The sequence below is a fragment of the Apodemus sylvaticus genome, chromosome 19 (genome assembly GCF_947179515.1).
Source record: "Apodemus sylvaticus chromosome 19, mApoSyl1.1, whole genome shotgun sequence".
NCBI lineage: Eukaryota > Metazoa > Chordata > Mammalia > Rodentia > Muridae > Apodemus > Apodemus sylvaticus.
The window spans coordinates 45,802,831-45,829,957 of record NC_067490.1 but is presented as its reverse complement, the minus strand read 5'-3'; the positions used below and the strand labels follow the sequence as shown (position 1 = coordinate 45,829,957).

The window sequence follows — 27,127 nt, the reverse complement described above, 5'->3', positions numbered from 1 at the left end:
TACCACTTCGGGGCTGCTGAGTAGGTCCATCAATGTTGGATTCAAATATACCTGGTTAACACTTAATAATTAAGTGCATATAACTCATTTTACTTATTACTTTCTTGAAATAGAAATACACCTTTGCACTTTTCTTCTGAAGTGTGGCAGGCCCTCTGATACTTACGCTGCATAAGCTTTTGCTATCCTCATGAACATAACTTCATCACCTCCTTTATCTGGATGATATTTAAGCGACAACAAGCGATACTGTTTCTTAATTTCTGCCACTGTTGCTCCCTAAAAGAAAAGCTTTGTTAATACCTAAGAGCGCAGTACAATGAGAAAGATCCTATTTTAGCTTTAACCATATTTTGACAAAAGACGCTAACAGCTTTCCTATACAAATTTCATCTTATATATACTTCTTTTGTTCGTTATATTTATTTTTATCGAGCACTTAACTATATGGCATGGAACATAGTCACGGATGATAATGGTGGTGAAACCACTGAACGCCACATTCAAGTAAAAGCACACTGGATTTACATATACAAAGATAATCAAGAATAAACACACTAAGTGCAGTTCAAAAACCAACAAACCAAAGATCAGCCTCCTTTACAATCTAAGCAATATCACATTTCATCTGTTTGTCAGTATTTTAAAGTAAATATTTTTAAAGAAAAACCGACCTTGCTTCTCAATCTCACTTTTTACCAACAATTTTTAGATCACTTTATTTCCCCACATCTTTTTATTTTATACTCTTGATAGCCATGATGATTACAGTAAGAGAAAAAGAGATACTGGGCAGAAGATATAGCTCAGTACTTAAAAGCTCACACTGCTCTTTAAAAGGGTTCACAAGTCTAGTTCTCAACACACAGGGTGGGCAGCTTCAAGGAATGCAATGCCCTCTGCTGCCTTCTGTATTCCCACATGCACACACACACACACACACACACAATTAAAAATAAAATAAAATCTTTAAAAAAAAAAAAAGTGTTTGAAATAAACAGAAATCAGATTATATGCAAACTTTTCCACAGAGCAGAAACTTAAAAAATGAACGTGCTACTTAATCTGTATTGTATCAACATGAAAATCAAGCAATCAATTGAAGAAATAAGATGTTTAAAACCACAACAAACTATCAGGTTCAGTCTGGCTACTATGCTGTACAGGACACAGTGCTCCAGACCTCATTCTCTCTCTTCATTAACTTCAGTTCTCTCTTCATTCTATAGAGGTTTATCAACCAAAATCTCACCAAAGAATATATGCAAAGATTACCTAATTTCAATGATAAGGATAGCAGTTTCTTACAAGAACCCCCAACAAAGACTTAAGATATTGCACATATCAATCAACATAAATGTTTTTAAACTATAGTAATTTCTCAAAGTCTTTACATTTTACCAGTTATAAACTAATAGCAACCAACAATAGAACAAATATTTTCAAATGATAATGAATGAGATCTTATTTTTAATAAGAGTTAATTAACTGACAAGGCTGAAAAAAATGGCTCGGTACAGAAAAACTGTACGATCTACTCTCCCTGAGGTCCTGAGTTCCATCCCAGCACCCACATCAGGCAGCCTCTAACCGGTCACCTGTAACCTGCAAGGGACCCGACCCCTCTTATGGACTCCGTGCCACCCAAGTACACACACAACACAGACGCACATAAATGAAAAGGTGGCTGGGGTAACAGACCACTCTGACTTCTTCTGGAAATCTCTAATTTGTTTTAGAGCATAGACCTAATAATTTAGAGCATAGAGCATAATTATTACACAAGGATACTACTTACAGGATCCAAATTTAGTACTTCATAAGGATTATATTCTTGATATTCTCGGTCTGTTTTAGAAACTTTGTATGCAAGAAATAAGAACAGTGCCCATCCTGCAAGCAGAACTATTTTCCTGTTTAGGAAAAAACAAAAACAAAAGACAAATGACATAAACAAATACATCTGTGTGGCTTTCTGCAAGATTAAGGAATAAAACAGTTTAAAGTAGTTCTACATTACTATGCTACACTACTGGCTCAAGCTTGTAAACTCCTGTTACAGCAATGAGTGAAAAAGTATCTTTTTCAGTTGAATTCTCTAGAATTCAGTACAATGTCTCCCATGTAATAAATGTTTTAGTTGCTTTTTGCAGAATTAAATTAATAGTAGACTCATAAAACTAGATAAAATATGTAAAAGATAAGCAGTCAAGAAACCACTTAGTGTAAAAAAGATTACTCTTGACCTAGAAACTACATTTAGGAAGATGAATTTTTAAAAATTGGTCAGGTGTACAAAGGAATTAAATAGCCTTCTTTACATTGTAAGTTTAAAAAAAATTCTAATGTCCATCAGTAATAACTACATTAAAGGGACTAATCAAACCACGAGGTAGCCACACAAAAGAACACTTTATAGCTAGTTTCTCTGTGTAGTCTTGGCTATCCTGGAACTCACTTTGCAGATCAGGGAGCCTCAAACTCAAGAGATCTGCCTGCCCTTTGCCTCCTGAGTGCTGGGATTAAAGGTGTTCACCACCACCTGGCCTAACTCTGTGTGTGTGTGTGTGTATGTGTGTGTACATATACACATATTATATATATAATATATAATATATAATATATAAACCAAATACAAACATCTTAAAATGTCTATCAATGAATTACTAGACAAAAAAATTAATGTTAATCATTCAACCACAATGAAAGCATAACTGACAGTAAAATTTGGCATGAAACATTTTTTAACATTAAATTTAAAAGGGAAAATAGCTTTCAAGCTCTGTAAAACACAATCCAATACCTATAAACAGAAACATTAGAGTATGAAGTAGTCATTTACCTTTAGCTGATGACATGAACTGTTATTTTAGACCCTTTGTATCACAGTTTGTTACAATTACTAGAATTTGTTAGATATAAATATAAGATAAATCAAACAAATTAGAATGACTGGTTTAATAACAAAGAAAACTCCTTTGCGCTCGTTGTTTCTATCACTGAAATGGGTTCCCATGCATGCTAGGCAAGAACTCTCAGTTACACTTTCAGTCTGTGCTTCTGCTCTTTGGCAGGAACCTAGCAGAAATGCACTTATCATTTGGAAATAGGCCTTTCCATCTGGAGTCATCTAGGTACTTCTTGAATTTTTCTGCTTACCTGATTTTCAACAAAACCAATTTTTATACTTCAGTGTTCCTTCCATATGCTTTTCCAACAATCAAGAATTTGCACTCTTGGATCTTTGTCAAATTCTCGGTCCCCATGTTTGTGTGTCTTCCTACACAAATTCTATATTTGTCCTTCAACTCAGCTAAAATGACCCATCCTTCAAAAGCAATCCTTCACCCTCACTAAGATGAAGAGAACACAGTTACAGCCACAAAGCAGCACAAACAACCTTTCTCCTCTAACTTACTGCAAATTCCTTGTGTATCTGACCAAGATCCTACTCAGATTTTACTAACCCGAAGGCAGTTTAAACAACAGCTAGAACTGAGATACAAGTTTTTTTTTCCATTTGGCCAAAACAACTTCTAAACCAAGTTCCCGCGCGCGCGCGCGCGCGCACACACACACACACACACACACACACACACACACACACACACGCATGCATGCACAGGCACACACACGCACAGGCACACACAGACAGACTCATATAGCCCCAGCTACCCATAAACTTGCTATATAGAGGCAAATGATCTTAAACTTCTGGTTCTCCTGACTTCACAACCCACACAAGCACTAATCATAAAGACATGACCTGTACCTGTTTTACAGAATGGTAGGGAAAGGCTTCCTGCGCAGTGCAGTGGCCAGCACTCTACATAGTAAGCTGCACCCCCAGGCATATTTTAAATCTCTGAAGAGGACATAACTTCAAGCTGTCTTCCAGCCTACCTAAATGCCTACATATATGCCCAAAGAGGAGAGAGAGCCCTAGGTGTAACATCCCCCATCTCTTTCCTGGCCACGTAAGGCAAGGAATAAGCCACAAAACAAAACTTACTAGCTTAACTCCCACCATTATTACACATCAAATAAAGTTAGTTTGGCAAGTTGCCTAAGTCTTATATATCTCAAATCTAACTTCAATGATAGGTCTGACAATTAAATGAGGTCTAGAATGTTAAGGACTTTGAAAGTGAGTCACAGATAGTAAATAATAATTCATGGTAGCTATGGGCTATTATGGTAGCTATGGTAGTCAATTCATGGTAGCTATGGGGGTAACTCTTCCCCAAATCTCAAAGGCTAGGGGATACAGATCAACAATAGAACACTTACCTAGCTAGCATTTGCAAGGTTCAACCCCACTAGAACAACCAACAACAAAAAACTTACCCATACTTATAGCCCACTCAAAAAGACTTCCCTGTCGTGGGCCCCTTCTGCTCCCCCACAGCAAGTCCTTTCCTAGTCTTTACTGCTGTGGTTTAGCAGTACAGAGTAGAAAAGGTAGAACTAGGGTTGAGGAGTCAGTTCAGTGGACAAGACTGAGAATCAGAATTCATATCTCTAAGCACCCACGTAAAACCCAGGCAGGTGTGACAGCCCAGCAAACCCCCAGGCCTTGGAAGGAAGAGATGAGATCCCTAGGACAAACTGGCTAGACTAGCTGGGCAAACTGCATGTTTAGGGACAACTGTGTAGAAGAGTTTTAAATGTCAACCTGTCACAATCTAGATCACCTAAAAAGAGAGCTTCCACTGAGCAACTGCCTAAATCAGACTGGCCTACGAACATGTCTGGGAATCATCTTGATTATTAACTGACAAAGGAAGACAGCCCAGTGTGGGCAAGTACCATTCCCTAGGCAGAAAGTCCTGAGCTACATAAAGACAGAAGAAATCTAGATGAAAGCTAGTTAGAAGAAAGAACAGGTACATTCCGCTCTGCCCTTGACTGTGACTAGCAACAGAAATAAAACTACAACACCCTACATCTCAGTAAATAAATTAGAGTAATCAAGAAGACACCAGATATCGACCTCTGGCTTCCATACACAGACACATACATGTTTAACTGTAGTCATGAAGCCACTCACATTTGAACATACATGCACATACACACCATACACAAAAAGATGTAGGGGATCTTTAAGAGATGAGGTCTAGGGGACCGGCTCAGTGGTTAAGAGCACATAGTGCTCTTGCAGAGGACCAAGTTTGGTCCCCAGCACCTACATCAGGTGGCTCACAACTGCCTGTAACTCCAGTTATAGGGGATTTGACACCCTCTTCTGGGTGTCAAACATGTGTGAATGTATAGATGGATGGACAGACAAGCCCTCTGCCATCTGCCACAATGTAGTGCTACTCCAAGGTCACAAATGAACAGGGCTTTCAGCCTCTAAAACTAAAATGAGCCAAATAAGTCTTGATTCTTCATAAAGTACCCAAACCCAAGCATATTATTATAGTAAAAAAGGAATAAACTAACATAATTACTAAAGTTAAAATTGTTTTTTTGCAATCCCTAAGTTTCACGTCTCTAAACCATATCTATTTTGTTAATCACAGTGCATCAACACCTTCTATACCTGACTCATGATAGGCACACAATTACAAGTGAAATTAATAATAAAGATAATTAAAGTAGAAAAATCTAAACATAAAACTGAAGTTTACTAATACTCTCAATAATCTAAAGAACACTTGAAAATGTTTTTCACACACAATAATTTGTCACTTTGATGAAATCTAAAAATCTAACAAACATTATAAAGCAAAGATAATAATGAAAAGCCACAAAAGGCAAAGCAAACATAAGGAAAAGGACAAAACATCCCAGACACCCTAAACTCTATTAAACACCTCACATTTGGCACCTATTCTCAGAGCCAAGAACAGAAGAGAAGGCTCATGACAGGATCCCCTGAGCTGATGAAAACTATTCCAGTCAGTAAAACCATATTCTAATTTTCAGAGCACCAAAGCAAAGAAGAACATCATAATTATGCTGTGTTCAATTTTCTAAAAGAATATGTGGTTTCTCAAAAAAAAAATAAACAAACAAACAAACAAACAAACAAAACAAAACAAATATTAGCCAGGCAGTGGTGGTGCATGCCTATAATCCCAGCACTCTGGGAGGCAGAGGCAGGTGGATTTCTGAGTTCAAGGCCAGCCTGGTCTACAGAGTGAGTTCCAGGACAGTCGGGGCTACACAGAGAAACCCTGTCTTGAAAAAACCAAAAATCAAAACAAACAAACATACAAACAAACAAAAAATACCCAACTATTTCCCTACATTTAGATTCAGTATATTAACTTAGAAAGTCTTCTGTATTTTTTAGCCATTATTTTAAATGTAATTTGGAAATAACTTCCAGAAATAACATGGCTTTGTTTCAAAGATACTGTCAGAAAAGAAGCAATATATAGGACAAAATAGCAATAGTTTTCATAACTTCCAACTTTATCTAAATTGTTACCAGAATACACTTAGTCATTCCCTAATCTTCATTTTGAGTTAAAGATTATTTATTACTGAAAAGGCCTTCAACTTTTTTTCCTTGAAAACTGAGGTTCAAGGCTGACAGGATGGCTCGTCAGACAAAGCACCTGCTTCACAAGCCTCACAACCTGAGTTCAATCCCCAGCACGCTCAGACAGATGTGGGAGAAAACAAACACCCCACAAAGCTGTCCTCACACTTATGCCCACATACACATCATATACACACAATAAATAAAATAAAACAAAAACAAAAATGGAGGTTTAAGTGCCTGAAGTATTGAGCAAACGTCAAGGTGGGGGCCTAAAGCTGGGAGTAGTGGTCCAAACTTTCAATCCTCAGGAGGTTGGAAGACAGCGGCAGATGGATTCCTAAGAGTTAGAGGACAGTCTGATCTACTAGTTTCAGGTCAGCCAGGAGTACATGGTGAGGACCTATCGTGTGTGTGTGTGTGTGTGTGTGTGTGTGTGTGTGTGTGTGTGTGTGTGTGTGTGTGTGTGTGAAACCTTAATTAAAAATGAGAATGAACGGCAAATAAAAGTGAACAAAAGGCGACACTGGTCTCAATGCTAACTCTGCCTTTAGCTTTACATCACTGAGTAAGACCACCAAAGCTAAAATTCCCTCTCTATGCAAAAACCCATCCTTCCCCTCCACAAAAAAAAAAAAAAAAAAAATCTTATTTCAATCCCCTGAAGTAACACAACTGTATTTAAAATAATCCTCATCTTTTAAAACCAGATTTGAAAGTACTATACTACTAGATGTTCTCTTCTGAGCAGGTAAACGAGTAACTTACCAGACACTCTTCTGCAGTAGCAACTTCCTAGACAACCTAGCGACTCTAAATTACAGCCTCACATTTCCAAACACATTCTAGTAACGTGTCTAAGCAAATAAGCCTGCCAGAATGAAGGGGGTGAGCCTGCTCTCCCACCATTCACTGCACCATCCTGGCCAAATCAATTCACTTCTTAGCCTCAGCTTAAGGAAAACCAGAAACATCTTCAAGTTAATACAGAATCAAACAAACACCTCAAGCATCTGGAAACACATGTGCTAAACTTTAGTTATCCCTTGAAATGCACATCTGATCATGCTAGTCTTTGAAATCTTTCTTATTTCCATGTACACCTCAACATAAACCCCCAATTCTAACACATGGTACACGGTCCTCAGACAAGAGCTGACTGCATACCCTTTTCATTTGACTTCTAATCTACTCACAGCTCCCAAGCTCACTATTCAAAGCTCACCTTTCTCATAGGTCACAACCTCTTTACAGCCACACATGCAAGCCACCGTCCAATAGCCTATGAGACCTAGCAAAGAGTAAGTACTCAGTATGGTTTGTTATTGAAATCCATTACTTACTTTACTGTAGGAATAATATTTGGCTGGGGTTTTAATAACCGTAAACGATACCACATACATCTTCCATATACTTTTCTGATATTCTTTAATCGAATTTGCTCTGTCAAGAAAGAAAAGACGAGTTAAATTATTTTTTACAATGAAAGCTGAACCAGTTAATATACTAACCTTCATTATTACCCTTACATCTTGTTGAAACATATGTGCTGCCTATTTACATAATCTTATAAAAATTCATAAACTGTGCGAAGTTGTCTTCACAACACATTTCCACAACACCTGTAAATTTTTAACTAAAAAGTAATTATTTTTCATATGAAACTTCTCTGAAAATTTAGAAACTAATTTGAACATATAATGTCTTTGGTCATATAACCAAATGTCTCCTATTCTCTCCTTGTATTGAACAAAAAGTATAAAATAGTTAAAATATGGTTTATTTAGGAAGCAAGGAAAAACAATATTCTTCAAGTGTAGAAATAATTACCTGATAAGATATATTTTAACCAACAAAGTTTGGAATTTTATCTACTGAAACAGAACTTAATAGTTTTAACGTGAAAATCATCTGACAACCGAAATACTAGTGGACAGTAAAATTCAGTATCACAAGTTTTAACTGTTTTGTTATATTGAGGAAGTAGGCCCAATCTGTAATCTGTAAGAATTTAAGACAGATTTGTGTAAGAGTGATACAAAAGTTATTTTAGTCACTATGAAAAACTGCAAATCAGTTAAAAATTTTAACCAAACCTAAAATGTCATGTTCTGTTTTACTAATCTCTTTGAATTAAATAACTCCTCCCTAGATTTAAAAAAATGTTCAGGGCTGGTGAGATGGCTCAGTGGTTAAGAGCACCGACTGTTCTTCCAAAGCTCCTGGAGTTCAAATCCCAGCAACCACATGGTGGCTCACAACCATCTGTGATGAGATCTGACGCCCTCTTCTGGAGTGTCTGAAGACAGCTACAGTGTACTCAAGTATAATAAATAAATAAATCTTTAAAAAAAATGTTCAAAGGGCTGGAAAGATGGCTCAGCAGTTCAGAGCACAGCTGAGTTCAAATAGGCTGTGAAGAAACTCTGTGAGCGCATGCAGCAAAGGTCAGCAAACAAAACCATCTTTAGGGGGTGAAAAGACATGCTCGAAAATTCCACAGCTCCTAGCTATGACGCCTGGAATGCTCCCAACAAAGTTAGCATCATGTAACCTGAGTCGAACTGGGCTAATTCTGTTTTTTGTTTTGTTTTCTAGGAATGTTGTTGTTTACCGTATTTTAGAAATATATACCAAAAGTGGGAGGGGCTAGAGATGGCTCAGCTATTAAGACTGCTCTTCCAGAGGTCCTGAATTCAATTCCCAGCAACTATATGGTGGCTCACAACCATCTGTAATCGGATCTGATGCCCTCTTCTGATATATCTGAAGACATAGACAGTGTACTCACATTCATAAAAAGAAAGAAAAAGTAAATTTTAAAAAATACACATTCAGCTGGGCAGTGGTGGCGCACGCCTTTAATCCTAGCACTTGGGAGGCAGAGGCAGGCGGATTTCTGAGTTCAAGGCCAGCCTGGTCTACGGAGTGAGTTCTAGGACAGCCAGGGACACACAGAGAAACCCTTTCTCAAAAACAAAAACAAAAATACACACACACACACACACATACACACACACACAACTAAACTCTTTACATGAGATACCAAGTAAGTAAAACTATTTGGCACAGAGGGCTAGTAAGGTGTTCAGTGTGTAAAGGCTCTGACCACCAACCCTGGCAACCTGTTCCATCCCTGGTATCCATATGGGAGAAGTAGAGAAGTAACTCCTGTAGGTTACTTCACATATTTTTGAATTTGTAAATACTACGGGGGAGGGGTTGAGGGAGCTGGAATGATGACTCAGGATGAAACGTGGCAGCTCACAACTGTCTAACTCCAGTTCCAGGGAGCTGGGACCTGCCTACATGTGGCTCATAAGACATATAGATTCAGGCAAATACACCTTTAATGCAATATACCTTTAATACTTGGGAGGGGAAGGCAGACACAGAAAGGCAGATCTCTGAATCTGAGGCCACCAACCTGGTCTACAGAGCTAGCTCCTGAACAGCCAGGGCTAAATAGAGAATCTCTGTCTCAACAAAAAACCCTGAAACAACAAACACCCTTACACAAAACAAACAAACAAACAAACAAAAACCCACCAGTTAGTAAGTTCACTACCTTATTATTAAATCGTGTGATAAAAGCAGGAATATAATGTAATAATGAAGAAGTATCCCAGTAGAAGAGTTTGTAAAAGAGGAGTTTTATATATGCAGGTAGACTGACCAAAAAAAAGGTAATATATCAAAAGCTAAAGTCTACTTTTCCATGTCAGAGAAGATAATGACAAATACGAAAAAATAGAATACTAAGCCTGGACCATTAGTCTGGAATTGAAAGACCCTATATGAATTAATATATTAGTACAGACACTGCTCTCATGTAAATTCCTATGTATCCTGTACCTCTGTATACTAAGTAGGATTAACCAGCAGTGAACATGGTATACAGAGTTTGGCCTCTAAACAATAGGAACCAGAAATCTCAGTACCTAGAAACCAAACATCTCTTTACTTTGCCACCAAATATTAATCACCACAGAGGAAAAGAGTAACTTTCCAATGTGGGAGCAAGCAGTCGAAAATGGCAGCATCCTCATGCAAGGAACTAGCTAGTGGTCGCAAATGACAAATGGATTTTCAGAGAAGCGGATTAAGGATCTTAAAATGGGGACGTTATCCTAGTAGGTCCAACTATAATCAAACTGTGCTTCTTGGAGAGACATGAGAGCCAAAGACAGAAAGTGACAGAAGATAGAAACCAAAAGTTTGACTGATATTCTTCTGGAGACGAGCAAGGGGCCTCAAGTCAAGTCAAGGTCTAGAAACTAGAAATGGTCATCAGATTCTACTTCAAGGTCCCAGGAGGAGTGAGCCCCAGCGACGTTGTTACTTTCTAGTAAAACCCATTGGACTTAGAGCATCCAAACTATGCAAAAATAAGTCTGTATGTGATGATCTGTTACAACAGCAAAAAAAAAAAAAAAAAAAAAAAAAAAAAATTAACACAGAAAACCTGAGAGACGACAGTTTAAGTGACCAATGAATAATGCCAGTGAAAGAGCAAACAAATTACATGCTGCCTGACAAAATGCAAAGACGGGCTCATCACATACAAAACCTGAATCCAACCATGAAAAAGCACCAGAAAACCCAAATTTAAGTTCATTCTATTAAATAATTGGCCTATAATATTTAAAGTCAGGGAAAGATAAAGAACTATTCCCGACTGAAAGGAAGACTAAAGAAAAATGTCAACTAAATGTCATGTATAGTTCTGAACTTGAATTTTTGCTACAAAAGACATCACTGAGACCAATGACAAAACCTGAATAAGGTCTGATAGTAAGATACAGTAATGTTAAATTTTCTGACTTTCATGGTTAAATAATGAACTTTAAAAAATAATGGCATTGTAAAATTTTAATCTGCTTTTCATTAAGTTTCAATGGACTCCCACTTTCAAGTATAAAACTAAAATCCCCTTATAAAATTGTATACTAATGCTGAAATTAATCAAAGGAAGTTTTTCCTAATGTTCCTGACCAAAAGAACATGCACATGGTCTTAAGCTGTGTAAAATAGGTACCTTACAAGCCATGCCCTCTGACCCCAAAAGTAGTACCTTACACTTTAGAAAGAATGTTTACATTAATCTGTGAATATAATAGAAGACAGTTATATATTAGGAGAAACGGTCACACGTGGTTAGGAGCCATCATGTGGGTGCTGGGAACTGCGCCCTGAGTCCTCTGCAAGAACGTAAGTGCTCTTAACCTCTGAGCCATCTCTCCAAACCCTAAGACATGCTTCTAAAGAAATTATTCATTTACAGAAAAGGAAGCAAGTTTTCCTTTACAGATACATGTTATGAAAGAGGATTTAAAAACTAATTATTTTTCTAGTTCTAATTCAGTTCTGGACTTGCTAGGCTTGCTGGCGGATAAGTATATAAAATATATTTGATACTGAAAGTGTAAAACTCTACAGGTTACATTCCAAATGCCTACTATAGAAATTCACTATATTGTATAACTTTTGGTCTGGTTAATTTTGATATATGTTTTTATTCATTTACAAGAGTTTTTCTATAATAGTTTCTAAAATTAAATATAAGGAAACATATACTGTTATAACCTAATTAGTAAAAAAAAAAAAAAAATCACCTAATAAAACTCTCAAAGAGATCTGTTTTAAGTTTTCAGTTAAAATAAGTATGTCAGTACATACTTTGATAGTTTAAAGACTATAAAAACTGAAAAATAATTTCTACAACATAACGGTATGCAAGTTACATGTAATTTATTTAATTATAACTAAAATATAAAAACGTGCCACTTTTTTTTAAAGTAATAAGCCCTTAAGCATTCCCTAAATCTTATAGGGTCCAGAAAATAGTAATGGGAATTAAAGATTATATTCAACATCCCTAGAAGTTTGAGAATGTTAGTTTTCTAGTTACCTGACGCCTCTCTGCATCTCGCTGACACTGTTTCAACTCACTTGGGCAATACCTGTTCATTGTCTACAGTTTTTAAAATCAATTAAAAAATAAAATAGGTGTTGTTTTGATACTTGGTCCCCAAGTGATGGTACTGTTTGGAGAGGCTTAGGAGGTGTGGCCTTGTTGGAGGAGGTATGTCACTGGAAGTAGACTTTGAAAATCTAAAGACTCTCACACCATTTTGAGTTCACTCTCTCTTCTTGAACTTGGAGCTCAAGAGGTAAAGCCTCAGCCTGCTGCATGTTCCCATGCTTCCCCAAGGAGCACACTTATCCCTCTGGAGCCATGCCAAATAAACCCTTCCTTCTATAAATTATCCTGATCACAGTGTTTCATTTCAGTAACAGAAGTGACCAATACAACAAACAAGCAAGTTTTTCTACAATAATCCTCTAAAAGTATCCTTTAGACAAAAAGAGAATCTTATTTTAGAACATTTGAAAAGCCAAACATCAACAACAAAAAAGCCTGCGAAGAAATCCCAGAATAATCAAGGTTAATGTTTCTCTGCCATTTTTTGCATGTCATCTAGAGGCAAATCAATGAAAGACATAATTATCCCTAGGGGTATAGTCTCAACTGTAAGTACTGGTTACCACTGTAAGCAATCTTGTTTAAAAAAAAAAAAGAAAGAAAAGAAAAACAACAACAACAACAACAACAACAACAAACCACTTTAAAAATACCATGGCTGGAGTAGGAGCAATGAGTAGTCAGTTAAGTGCACTTGCTGCTCTTGCGAGGACCTGAGATCAGTTTCCAGTACCCACAACAGAGTGCTCACAGGGGTCTGTCATTCTAGCTCCAGGAGACCTAATACCTTTTCCTGGAGGTTTCCAAACACATGTGCACATATATGTGTGCACACACACACAACACACAAGCACATACACAAATAAATATTTTAAAAATGCAATGTGTGGTTTTAGTATATATACTTAATGCATTATAAAGTTATATTTAGTACTCAAAGGAAAATTTCTAATATCACATTCAAACCCAAAGCACTACATCCCTAATACAAATGAAATCATTTGAGCCAAACATGGTATCTCATGCCTTTAATCTCAGTACTCTGGAGGCAGTGGCAGGCAGATCTCTGTGAGGTCAGCCTGGTCTACGAAGTGAGCTATAGTTATTTGCCAACATGCCTGAACAAAAGAGTTTTCTAAAAAGCTGTTAGGTAACTCAAAATAGCTTTAATGAGCCAGGCACTGGGCTATTTAGCTAGAGCCCCATTAAGCAGGAGACTCAGACACAATGATCACTCAAACCTAGGAGTTTAACGACAACCTAGACTTGGATTTAAAAAAAAAAAAGACAGGAGCTTCAGAGATGGCTCAATTGAGAGCACCACCTACTCTTCTAGAAAACCGAGGTTCGATTCCTAGCATCAATATAGCAGCAGGCATATCTGAATATATATTATACTAGTTCCAAAATATCTGATGTTCTTTTCTGGTCTCTTACAGTAAGTACTACACGTTCATGCAGTGCATGGGAACTGCTGCATGTTCCCATGCTTCCCCAATGAGCATACATGCGTAGTGCATACATGGAAGCAAACCACTCATACATTATCATACACATTAAAAAAACAAAACAAAAAATACAACCTTTGCTGACAGTAACGTTGGATATACAGAGAACTTGGAAATAATTATTTCTTGAGAGGCCACAAAGATGGCTCAGTAGTTTAAGAGCACTTACTGCTCCTGCAGAGGACCTGGGTTCAGTTCCCAGAACCCACACAGTGGCTCACAGCCAAGTATAACTAGTTCCAGAGGATCCAACACCCTCATGTGGTCTCCATTAGCACCAGACACGCATGCATAAAGCAAAACACGAAATAAATCTAAAAAATGTTAATTGTTTCTTAAAATGTAAAGGAACAAAAAATGTATTTTAATGTAATATACTTTATAGCATATGGTTTTAAATAGACAAGCTTATAAATTAAACATTTTATAAAAATGACTTCATCCATAAAAGGGCAATCAAGCTTATCAAAACTTTTTTCCCTCATCTTATTAGGAAATAGAAAATTAGGGCTAAACAGACAGGTCAGTGCACTTTCTGCTCTTCCAAGAGGCCCGAGTTTGTTTCTAGCACTTGTGGCTAGCAGCTCACAACTACCTCTAACTGCAGCTGGAAAAAACCAAAGCTTCCTCTGATCTCCGAAGACACCCACATATATGTGGTACACACTAACACAGACACGGAAAAGCAAGTAAATTATCTTTTTAAAAAGTCTTGTGTTTAGTAAAAAGAAATTGCAAATCAGACCTCCTACTGCTTCACGTCCTAAAACTCTTCAATAGCTCCCTGTTGCTCTCAGATGAAGCCCAAGCGTCTCACAGACACATCTGTGTAAGAGAGCAGCTCTGACTCCTCATCCCAGGCTATTTTTCTCATGTGCCACAGCTCTGCCACTCTAATCTCCTTTGTTCTTAGAACATGTCAAACACTTTCTGTCTCAAAAGCTTCCACACGCCATTGTTCCCTCAGTCTCAAATAGGCTTTTCTCAAGCCAACCCGGAACAGAAATGATATGGCTGCTTTCTGTTCTTCAGCTCTCAACCGCTGGGAACATTTTCAGGACAGCCTTCGGTGAACACTGACACAGCACTTACTATTATGCGGCAATTTGATGGTTTACATGTAAAATGCCAAGTACTCCCTCAAAACTCCCAGAAGTAGCCATCATTACAAGGGGGTCTATATTGTTCACTCCTATATTCTACTAACAGTTTGGTAGCTGATATTTAGTATTTGTTAAGTATATAATTTCTATTTAGACTTTTCAATGACATAAATAACACTAAGCATGTAAGCACACACTGTCGTAACTGCTGTGGATGGTGCGGTGCCAATTGTGAACAGTTAGTTCCTCCAGGAAAGCATCAAGGGGAACAGAAAAGCTAAAAATCTTGGTGGAGGGTTTGTGACCATCAAACAGAGCAAGATTACTGGTCACTTCTGAGGTACCTCTGTCCAAAAGGTATATAAACTATTGAACCAAAAAAGAAAGCCTTGAAAAAGAACTCTTGACACTAGTTGCACACTGTTGCTGATAAAAGAGAGAGCTATAAGCTATGTGACTTTCTGATTAACCAAGACTGAGAGGAGGAAGAGAATTAAGATGTATTAGTCTATAATATTTTATATGAATTCATAAATAATATTCAGGGCAAAAAAGGAACTTAAAACAACTGATTATATATTATCTCTAATAAAGTCAAGTGAAACAAAGTTTACTAGAATAAAACAGCAAACCGATTTTATGCTGAAGAGTGATAGGCAAGATACTAAATTAAATTTGGCAAGAGAATCAAAACCTGATCTCTGGGGATGTGGCTTAGGAAGAGATGGTGGTAACTGTATCACTCTGGCTTCCAGTTCCAAGATGTGATCCTTCCTCTCCTACACTCAGAGAACTACCATAGACCTCTTATTGGTCAGCACTACGCTATTTGGTTTTCAGCCTCCAAAACATTTAGCCTGGGCTACATGAGACCCTGACATAAAAAGCAAACAAACACATGAAGAGAAAAATTCTGTTAGACTGTGTAAAAAACTAAAGGAATAACAAGAAAATACCTTCATGTTCAGGATAGACACAATTTTTAGATTTTCCTTATGTAGTTGGTAGAACCATGAATCCTGATATTAAAAGTCAACAAACACTCATGAACCACCATTTTTTAAAAGACCTTATTTTCGTGTTTGTGTGTAGGCATGTACATGAGCCCAAGGAAGCTAGGAAAGGGCACCATCTGGGTACACGTTGTTGTGAGCTGCTTGCCAGATATGGTGTCGGGACCCAAACTTGAACAAAAGCAGTAAGCATACTTCACTGTAAAACCATCTCCGGCCCCCCGAACCACCACTATTTTCATTTTACTTAATTAACTGGTCTGTTTATTTGGAGACAGGGTTTCACCAGCACCTTAGATGCCCTGGAACTGTATGCTGTCCAGACTGGCCTCCCTGACACCCGCCTGTCTCTGTCTCTGCCTCCCAGGTCGTGTACCACCACAGACTGTCAGGAACCACCACATTTTTTTTAAGATTTATTTTTTTATTTTACATATATGAGTACACACCAGAAGAGGGCATCAGATCCCATTACAGATGGTTGTAAGCCATCATGTGGGTGCTGGGAACTGAACTCAGGACCTCTGGAAGTGCAGAGCCTTTTACCACTGAGCCATTTCTCCAGTCCCCAGGAACCACCAATATTAAAGCCAATTTTAACTCCTCTATAATCAAGGCTGTTAAAGGGTAAAAATTTATCTTACACATTAATAAATGCCTTTTCTGCCTGCATGGAATATATTAAGTACTATATAAATATGTATAGAAAAATGATAAACTCTTTTATAATATTGCTTAGATAGAACATCTACTATCCGCCAGGACCCTCAGGACACTGAAGATACAACAGTGAAAACATTCTTGGTCCAGATGTACAGTTTAGGTGGTAGGATGTTTGCCCAGCATGTAGGAGGCCCTGAGTTCCAAACCTACTACTATAAAATAAGCCAGGCACGATGGCACTTGTCTGTAAGAGCTTTTTCTGAGACATACACAGGAAGATTAGTGGGAGATAGTTAGAATGACAAGACAAGGTCATCCTCCATTAGTTAGAAGAGCTGGGGGTTCTCCTATGATGAGACCCAAAACTCTCCTGCTCTTACACACTATAGAGTCTAGTGGATTAAAGAAATAACAACAAACAAGTAAACACAGCAGAGGGAAATAGACGTAGGGAGAGCATCAAAATTTGACAAAGGGAGCTCAAAGAAGATAATGATGTGAAGATGACATTTGAGCAAAGCAAATGGGGACAAAAGAGGAGGTAATGTGGCTCCAGGAACAGTACTGAAGGCAAAGCTAACAGTAACATGGAAGGGAGGGAGGAGAGTACTCCACAGAGTGGCTAGTGAAGATCCAACTGGGGAACGAAGGATTCACAGGCACTGAGGGAAGGAGGGCTTCTCCTCAACTAAGGACCCCTTTACAGAGAAATTTTTACACAACCCTGGATATATGTGTATAAGATAACACTGGTCAAACATTTATTGATAAATCATAAAATTAAAACAACTTCTTGGCATACATATTATTTTTACCATTTGCATACTAATAAGATTTGCTTGTTTATTTTTAGTCTTGGTTGAATATTCAAACTACAAGACAGAGCATTTTCAATGTTATTTGAAATCTTAAATTTTTACAATACTCAAGGCTGATAACTATATTTTGCATACATACTACACATCTATTAAGTATAGTTAAGGCCATTTCAGGAATTATTCAAAATTTGTTCTAATCCCAAACCAAAATTCATTTAGTGATTTTTTTTTTTCAAATGAAACTCAAGTCAAGGGCTGGAGAGATAGTTCAGCAGTTAAAAGCATTGGTCGCTCTTCCAGAGGTCCTGAGTTCAAACCAGCAACCACATGGTGGCTCACAAACATCTGTAATGAGATCTGATGCCCTCTTCTGGTGTGTCTGAAGACAGCTACAGTGTCCTTATATATAATAAATAGGCAAATCTTTAAAAAAATTTTTTTTTCCAGGTCAACTCACCACACAGCAAAGCCAAACATTCCAGGAGGAGAGATGGCTCGATATTTTAAGAGCACTGCCTGCTCTTCCAGCAGACCTGAGTACACTCATTTTAAACTGCTCACAATTACACCTAATTCCAGCTCCAGAGATTCAGACAATTTCTTCTGGCCTCTGTAGAGGCATACACACACATACATCTAAATAAAATAAAATAAATTAAAAAGCAAACATTCTGGGCTAGACAAATGGTTTAGCAGGGAAGAGCATTCTTCCAGAGAAGGCAAATTCAGTTTCTAACACCCACAGGGTGGCTCACAACTATCCAGAAGTCCAGCTCCAATGCTCTTCCAAACTCCACACCCACAAACACACATGCATATAAGCACTTATATCTACACCATATAAAAATAATAAATCTTTTAAAAATATTCTAACAACACAATCCAAACATATGCTAATTTTGTACTTAACATGCTAAGGAATAATAGAAATATTAAATCTCCTTTCCAAAATTAAAGCATTATGGGCCTCTAAAGTCAGAGAATATGTACATAAGAGTTAGCAACACTGCATTCACAGGGGTTTGGATGAGCTGAAGTGTTTCAGGCACTATATACCAAAAGTATGTTCAGAACCAGGGCTCCAGGGAAGTCCAAGGACACAATGCAGGTCAGTTGTAACAGAAAAACCTTGAATTCATTTTTCATCTGATTTTGAACCAAAAATTAGTTCCAAATATTCAAAAGTTTCAAGAGTTAAAGCCATTAAATTTCTTAGAGAAAAATGATTAAATGTGTATGACCTTGAAATTGGCAGTGTTTTCCCAGTAATACAAACAAACAAAAGAAAATAAATTGGACTTCAATAAAATGAAAGCTTCTGGTTTAGGTTCATTAAAGGGCATTACCAAGAACGAAAATAAGGAGATAATGAGACAAAATACTTGCAATTATTTATCTAACAGGAATACATAAATAATTCTTACAAATGAACAAGAAAATAGAATAGAAAAGAAACAAAAAAAAAATGGGCACAGGATCTGAACAGACACACAAACGGCCAGAGAGGGGGAAAACTCAAAAACAAAAGCAGACAGAACAAGCAAACACAACCTCTCAGCATTAAGAATTAGGGAAAAACTGTATCCCTTCAAATCCATTAAAGTAACTACAATTACAAAAGTGGGGAGGAAAGAAGCATCAGAGCAGCCACGGAAAACTGCTGCAAAGAAGCTAGAGCGATGCAGCTACTGTGGACAAGCCTGGCAAGTCCTCCAAAAGGTAAACACAGGCTTTGACCAGCAATCTACTAAAAACCTTCTCAGAAGAGCTCATAAGAATCCAAACACACTGATGGCTTTGGGGGTGGGGGGACGGAGGGGAGCACGACGACTCAGTTTGCTTTAAGGGGCTGCTCCACTGAGTATGTGAGCAATACAAATTGGACTTTTTGTGGGGTGGAGACATCCAGGACACCTGAGAGGACTGCAAAGTGAGTGTGATCAGAGTATAGGATGTGAAATTCCCAAATAATCAATAAAAATATTATGTTAGAAAAAAAAATTCAAACACCCTGATTCGCAACACTGCTCACTGCAGCACTATTTGCAGTAACCTAAGAGTAGAAATATTATTCTACATAAATAATAAGACTTAGTTTATTATTTTAGCCATAAAAACAACTTAGTTTTAATAACTTTAGAACATACAGGAAGGTAAAAGCTTAAAGCTTAAGTGAAACAAGTCAGCTGTAAGAATCACCTAGGATTATGTGCTTCTACCGTAAGAGACTTACATGCCAGGAAAGGTTGTACTTCAAGCCGCAGTCGACTGCACAGCTGTTGAGATCACTGCTTCTCAGAGTCTGTTGGCTTTCATTATGTCAGAGTCTACTGAATGGCACACATACAGCTGCAAAAGTGACTTAGAAACTCTTCAGCTGGGCACACAAGGGGCTTTCTGACTTCAGTTGTGTTTTCACCTCATGAATCCAGGTCAAAACAGATTTGATGTACCTTTTGAACACACCCCACCCTGAGCCACCTCTATACGTTTGTTCAGACTTTTTATCATTATTATTCAAGCCTGCATGTCTCTCTGTATATCACATGCATCCTGATGCCCAGAGGCTAGACGAGCTATCAGATCCTCTGGAACTGGAGTTACAGATGGTTGTACGTTGTCCTGTGGGTGATAGGATCAAACCTGGGTCCTCTGAAAGAACAGACAGTGCCCTTAATCACTGGGTTATCTCTCCACTCCTAATCCCAGCATTCTTAATTCTAAGGCAGAAGGGCTGTGAAAGTTCAAGACCAGCCTGGGATACATAGTGAAAACCTGTATCAAACCGTATCACAAAAATCAACCTACTTTGTAAAACCTTCTCTGGGGACTGGAGAGATGGCTCAGCAGTTACCAAATTGGCTGCTCTCCCAGTTGACCCAGGTTTGATTACCAAGACCCACATGGCAGCTCACAATTGCCTGTAACTCCACTTCCAACAGATCAAATGCTCTCTTCAAACTCCATGGGCACCAGGCACATACATAGTGTATACATACACATGCAGGCAATACACATATACACAAAATAAATTTGAAAAACAAATTTAAATATTTAAAACTTTCCTAACCTTTAGTCTGTCACTATTACCTCAACTAGATGCTACTACTCTACATAGCTAACCTCCATAGCATTTGTTTTCACTCCTCTTACTCTCTTTAGAGTACTCTAAATAGAGTAATTCAGGCTTCTAAATCTATTACTAATTATTATTAATAATAAAATTATTAAATTTTATTACCTCATGCAAGTTACCCAAACATGACCATGCTTATGTAATCACCATTTTATTGTTTTCTGTACCTACTAATGTCAGCCAGTGAATACTACTAATCTACAACCACTAGACTAAACTATATGATCAAAAAAAATCAAAGGTTGAAAAATGTGGAATCTATATGACAAAATTCCTTTATCCATGACAAAACACAATTCCAAACAGTAAGAAATATTTTTTCCAAGTATGAACAAGAACTTTCAAGCAAACAATGTAACCTTGGCGTGCATGGTATATAACACTTCTCACTGATAAAGAGTCTGGTAATGATGGGAAATGTTTTTGTTTAGGGGCCGTTGTTTCGGTTTGGTTTTTACATTTTTACTTATGGAAGAGGATAGCAAAGAAATATGCATGTAAAGTCAGAAGATTACCTGCAGAACTCAGTTCTCACCTTCTTGCATATGGGTTCTAGAAATCAAATTCAGACCATAAAACTTGTCAAGCCATCTCACTAGACCCAGAAAATGTTTTTTTCAAGACAGTTTCTCTATGCAGCCCGGTCTTGGAATTCCCTCAGTAGACTGGGCTGACCCTGAACTTGAGGATCCACCTACTTCTGCCTGGTGCAGGGTTAAAGGCGTAGACCACCGCCACCTTACTCTTTATGACTTTTAATCCATGTGTTTCAGTTTTGAACCAATGAGATCTCTACCACCACAGTCTAGCTAAATCCAGGAAATTTATAAAGTGACATCTGAAGGTTGAACATGGAAGAAAAAGGACTCAGAGCATTCTCTCTCTCTCTCTCTCTCTCTCTCTCTCTCTCTCCCCCTCCCCCCCCCCCCCCCCCGTGTATGTGTGTGTGTGTGGGGGGGGGGGTCTGTGTAAATTTCTTTATGCCTGAGTAAAAGAGGTGTGTGTGTGTGTGTGTGTGTGTGTGTGTGTGTGAACTTTCTTTATGCCTGAATAAAAGGTATAACTTCAGGAACAAGTACCTGAGAAAACAGCCTTGCATGGTAGTACATAGCTTTAATCTGAGGACTCAGGAGGCAGAGGCTGGTGGATTTGAGTTTGGGGCCAGCAAGGGCTACAAAATAAGATTCTCAAAAATGCAAAGAGAGAAAAAGAGAGAAGGGAGAGTCCCTGGAGGGATGGCTTAATAATTAAGAGTATTTATTCTTCTCACAGAAAAGTTCCGTTTCCTGAACCTATGTTGGGAAGCTCAAAGCCACCTGTAGCTTCATCTCCAAGGACACACCCTCCTCTGGCCTTCTGGGTCCCTTTCATACACATACAAAAACCACACATGTACCCATAATTTAAGGTTTTTTTTTAATTTGGATAACATTAACCTAATCTTTAACTTTTCAGGTTCTTCCAAGATCAAATATATATACAATCTGGACCTTAAATAAAAGCAATTTTTCATCTTACAAATCCAATGTTTATCAAATCTAGAAAGCCTGAATGTACCCCAGTTCCTTCTGCAACCAAATCCGTAGCTGGTTTCTTCTATGCATACAGACTACACATCTGACACATAACCTCCTTCTATCAGGACAGAACACACAGGATTTTTTTTTCCCTGAACAATCAATCACACATTTCTTGGATCTAATATCCCTTCAAGATCTATAATCTTAAAATGATTATATGCCCTAAATTAAGTATATACGTTCATAAAATATATAGCTGGAGAGATGGCTTCACAGCTCCTCTTACCAAGGACCTGGGTTCCCAGCACCCACATGACAGCTCACAGCTGCCGTGAACACAAAGCTAGTATCAACCAGTTTTTCTTTCTAATTTAATAAACAAACAGCCTCAAAACAGCCTGAGATAACTAAACTGGCTACTTTTAAAAAGGAATTGAAAGGCTGGAGAGATGGCTCAACAGTTAGGAGCATTTGCTGCTGTCAGGACAGAATTATGATTTCTGACACCCACAGGCTGGCTTTCCAATTTGTAGCTTTCGTTCCGGGGAATTCGGTGCCCTCTTTTGGCCTCCAGACAAATAGTTATATTAGGTATACCTAATATAACTGTGTACCTAATAGTTATATTAGGTACACAGACATACACACAAGTAAAACACCCACAGACTGTTTTTAATGTTAGTCCCAATCTTTTTCACTACACTCAGTTCCCAAGCTATAAGTGTAATCAGCAAATAACTTTAAAGGGAACAGAAATCAGTTAAAGGGAAATAAATATGTAAGAAATAAACAGTCAAAGCTATCTCAGAATTTGCTTAATCTAGTTGTAGTTCTAAATCCTGACATCTTAATGAGATAAGCTGAGATGGACTCTGAGTTTCACTTAGGGTCCCGCCAACTTCCAAACCATTCTCCACTATATTCACATACCCACACCAGCCAGGTGTCATTTGTTTAAGTTAATAATAGGATAAAGAATAAACTCCAAACTGCTCACTTGGTCCAAAGTGCCAATCACATTCAAATCCTCACCACTTATAAATAGAACACCCAAACTTTTGCAGTGTTTCCCCTAGTTACAGAATATCCTTCTTTTCAAGATCCATCTTATACCACTTAAATAAAGCACTTGCCCAAGCCCCAAAACAGAACTCGCCCTGTTCTCCTTCAGCACTTTCCACTTGCTGTACGATATTATAATAACAGGCAGTGTTTACTTAATTACAGAAAGGAGTACAAAGTAGCAACTAAAAGAGAAGCTTCGGAATAAGACTACTTTAGGTCCAATCTTCCAGCCAATCAATGGCCCTGGCTTGAGGCAAGTTGAATGCCTCTCTCCTCCTCAAGGTCTGTTTTCTCATACAGATAACACATTCCCTCAAGTGCTAGTCAAAGAGCACTAAGCACGCCTCACCTCACCATGAAACTAATAAACAGCTGAGGTGAAACAGGCTGTAGTCTATACCGCTTCCTCGGAGGGGCAAGTGGGCACAGCCCCAAGTAAGACTACTTCTAAAATTATCCTCACAGAGAATTCAGGAAGATGGCAGAAACAACAGACTCTGACCCCCTCAGCTATACAACTACAACAGCAGAATCTGTTTCATGCAACTATTTTGAAGGCTTACACCTTTTGAAGGAGGACTTCAAATTAAACTGTGATAAAGGTGTCAATTTTGGCCTTGGGCACTACTCCAAGTCTCTGGAGCAAGTCATTCTTCGAGTGTTTGTGGAGTAGCCTGCTGCTAAAACGAAGAGACCCAACATTTAAAACAAAACAAACAAAAAAACAAAACAAACAAACAAGCAAACTCTACCAACCAATTCTCTCCAGTCATGCACAAAACACTACCCCAACAGCAAAAACATTCAGAGTCCCAATACATAGTAGTTTCTGGGAATGGCCTGTATGTCAGGCCACACATTATCAGATTATCTTTCATGTGACTACATGTGATGTGATGCCATATTTTTTAAAAAGTGACAAATAAAACAAAAGTAAAATTTATAGAACTGTGAACAGAAATCTAGCACAGCAGAGAACTCAGAACTAACTTTGAAGATGACTGAAAATAAAACAGCATATACCGAATATTTATGGGGCACAGCAAGAATAATAATCAGGGGAAGGGGTCAGAGTTTAAACACAGTAAGATTATGACTATAAGAGAAAAAAATCAACTTTTGTTCTCTTCATTCCTTCATGCTTTCTGGTTTTTAAAGGTCTACTTCATTATTTGAAGAGGGCACATCACATATCAAACTCAGGACAAACTGCTGGGGCTAACAAAGCAAGGCAGATGCTGTCCGCCAGCCTCTCAGCATCACCAGCACCTGTGGAAAGCACCCTGGCTAGCACACCCTGCTCCCTGTCCTCGACTCTCCATCCAGCATCAATCATGTCGTCATTCATTCATTTGTTCCCTCGTGCAGGTACACTCTGAGGCCACAAGAATGTGTTGGACCCTCTCTGGGAACTGAACTGTGGTCCTCTACTACAACTGCTAAACAATACATCCATCCCTTTTAAAAATTGGTGCGCGGGGGGGGGGGGGGGGGGGGGGGGCCACGGCGCATGTGCAGCTTTTGTAGAGAACTTGCAGGAGTCAGTTCTCTCTTTCTACCATGTGGGCTCCAAACATGGAACGCAAGCTACCACGCTCGGCAGCTGAGACTAGTAGAGTCGTCGCTCTGGCCCCTTTGTGCTTTTCTGCACTAGGTGCTTACAGCTTAATCAAGAAACTCTAACAATGGAAACAATCTGATCCATCACTTAGCAGCAGCATCTACCAAAACTGAAAACATTATTTGCCAAATGAAAGAATTTCTGTTGTAGTTTTACAGGCATATTTTTACATTACCCTTTTTTTCTCTTCTAAAAAATCTTTCTTGGGAGACCCAGTTGGTTTGAAGTTTTCTGTTTTTAAAGTCTCACTTAACAGCCCAGAATGATCTGCAATCTCACAATCCTTTTACCTCAGCCTCCCTCCCAAGGCTGGCTTTCCAAGTGTGCACCACAAGCCAGCCTCATAGCCAGTTCTTAATTCCTGACGGCAAGCTACTAATTTAACTCCTAGGAGAGGAAGCTTGAAGTTCTGAGTTAACTAAAATAGAGACCAGGCTAGACCTGAAACCTTTTTAAAGTGGGATTTCCCTATTATGACACTAAAGGATATAAATGGAACTACTCACATCCTCAAATAAAAGGTGACTGACTTATAAACCATTTGAGAAAACACAAGCAAATAAAATTAATTTTTAAAAACATTTTGCTAATCCTTCAAACAAACAAGAAGACACCTGAGTACCTAAGTAATAAATCAAAACTGTGTTAACAGTATCACTGCATGTCAAACACTGTTCTCAACACTTAGCATAAAGCCCAATTTAATCTCCATTCCAATTCTATAAAGAGACTTCTATGTCCCTAATTTATAGATGACCATGCTGAAACACAAAATCCACATAGTAACCTACCTACTAAGGCAGGTTTCAAAAATCAGGAAGTTTTGAAAAAGGTGAAGGAATCAAAAACTAAACAGACATCTGAGAGATGGCACACAGATTTAAGAGCATTTGCATCCAGGCTGGGTGGTAGTGACACACACCTTTAACGGCAGTGCTTGGAAGACAAAGACAGATTTCTGCAAGTTTGTAGCCTGGTCTACAAATTAAGTTCTAGGACAGCAAGGACTACACAAAGAAATCCTACCTCAAAAAGCAAACAAAAACAAAACAAAACAGAACATGTGTGCTCCATTTGGTTCCTATCACCCATATCCAACAGGTCACCACTACCTGGTAGGTAACTCCTGCTCTAGGGGACTCTGAAACCTTGTTGTGGGCGCCACAGAACTTATCCTCACATATTCGTACTACCCTTCTCCACCCCACACATTAAAAAGTTATTTTCTAAAGTATATATAAATAAATAGGAATAGCCAGGTGGTGGTGGCATAAGCCTGTGATCCCAGCACTCTGGGAGGCAGAGGCAGGTGGATTTCTGAGTTCGAGGCCAGCCTGATCTACAGAGTGAGTTCCAGGACAGCCATGGCTATACATAGAAACCCTGTTTCGAAAAACCAAATCCAAAAAACCACCAAAAAAAAAAAAAAAAAAAAAAAAAAAAAAAAAAAAAAAAAAAAAAAAAAAAGGCTGTGCATAGGTGGTAGCACTTGGGAGGCCAAACAAACAAACTAGATTAAACCAGAAATGTAGGCTTACAGGAAGAAGAAAATGGCGACGCACATACAAAGTCATAGTACAGTATCTGTGGAAAACTGTATGTGTAGGAAGTGGCTGAGGTAACTACAGCTATTTCAGAATTTTTAAAATGTCTAAAACACTAAAGACTCCAACCACCGTAACTATTTTGAAATCTATTAATGGATAACTACAATATATTGCTTATAAACTACATTTAAACTTGTCTTTGGGAATGAAGAAATGGCTCATAAATTAAGGGAGCACTTTCTGCTCCCACGGAGGCCCTGGGTTCTGTTCCCAGCACCCACATGTGGGCTCCCAACTCCAGATCTTGACTTCCTGGGGATCTGCTACCCTCTTCTGTCCTCCTCAGGCACCAGGCACTCGCACGGTATACCTACAGACAGACAGACAAAACACTCAAACATATAAATCAAAATCAAAATCTCAGTTGTCTTGACAAAAAGTATTACTTTCAACTACCAGAACTTTAAGCCCTGTTATACAAGTGATTCTTTAAGCTTTGTAAATCAAAAAGATTAGGGCATTAATTCTTTTGTTTTTATTTTCTCTCTGATAGTAGTGTCCATGTATACCAGTACCTATGTGTGAGGTTAGAGGACAAGTTTCTAGTTTTGGTTCTCCCAAAGGGGTCCGGGATCAAACTCGGAGGTCAAGTTT

General features: G+C 38.2%; 1 protein-coding gene across 2 annotated transcripts in view; it reads right to left on the bottom strand.

The window, feature by feature from the left end:
- The window catches only part of Sec63 (SEC63 homolog, protein translocation regulator), a 70,618-nt gene that overhangs the window by 40,748 nt on the left and 2,743 nt on the right, over positions 1-27,127 (bottom strand). For both annotated transcript variants that reach the window (XM_052162952.1, XM_052162951.1), the window contains exons 2-4: positions 7,837-7,936; positions 1,799-1,913; positions 167-279 (exon numbers count right to left, since the gene is read on the bottom strand). In XM_052162952.1, the coding sequence (XP_052018912.1) occupies positions 167-279; positions 1,799-1,913; positions 7,837-7,936 (328 nt within the window). The remainder of the gene's footprint in view (positions 1-166; positions 280-1,798; positions 1,914-7,836; positions 7,937-27,127) is intronic.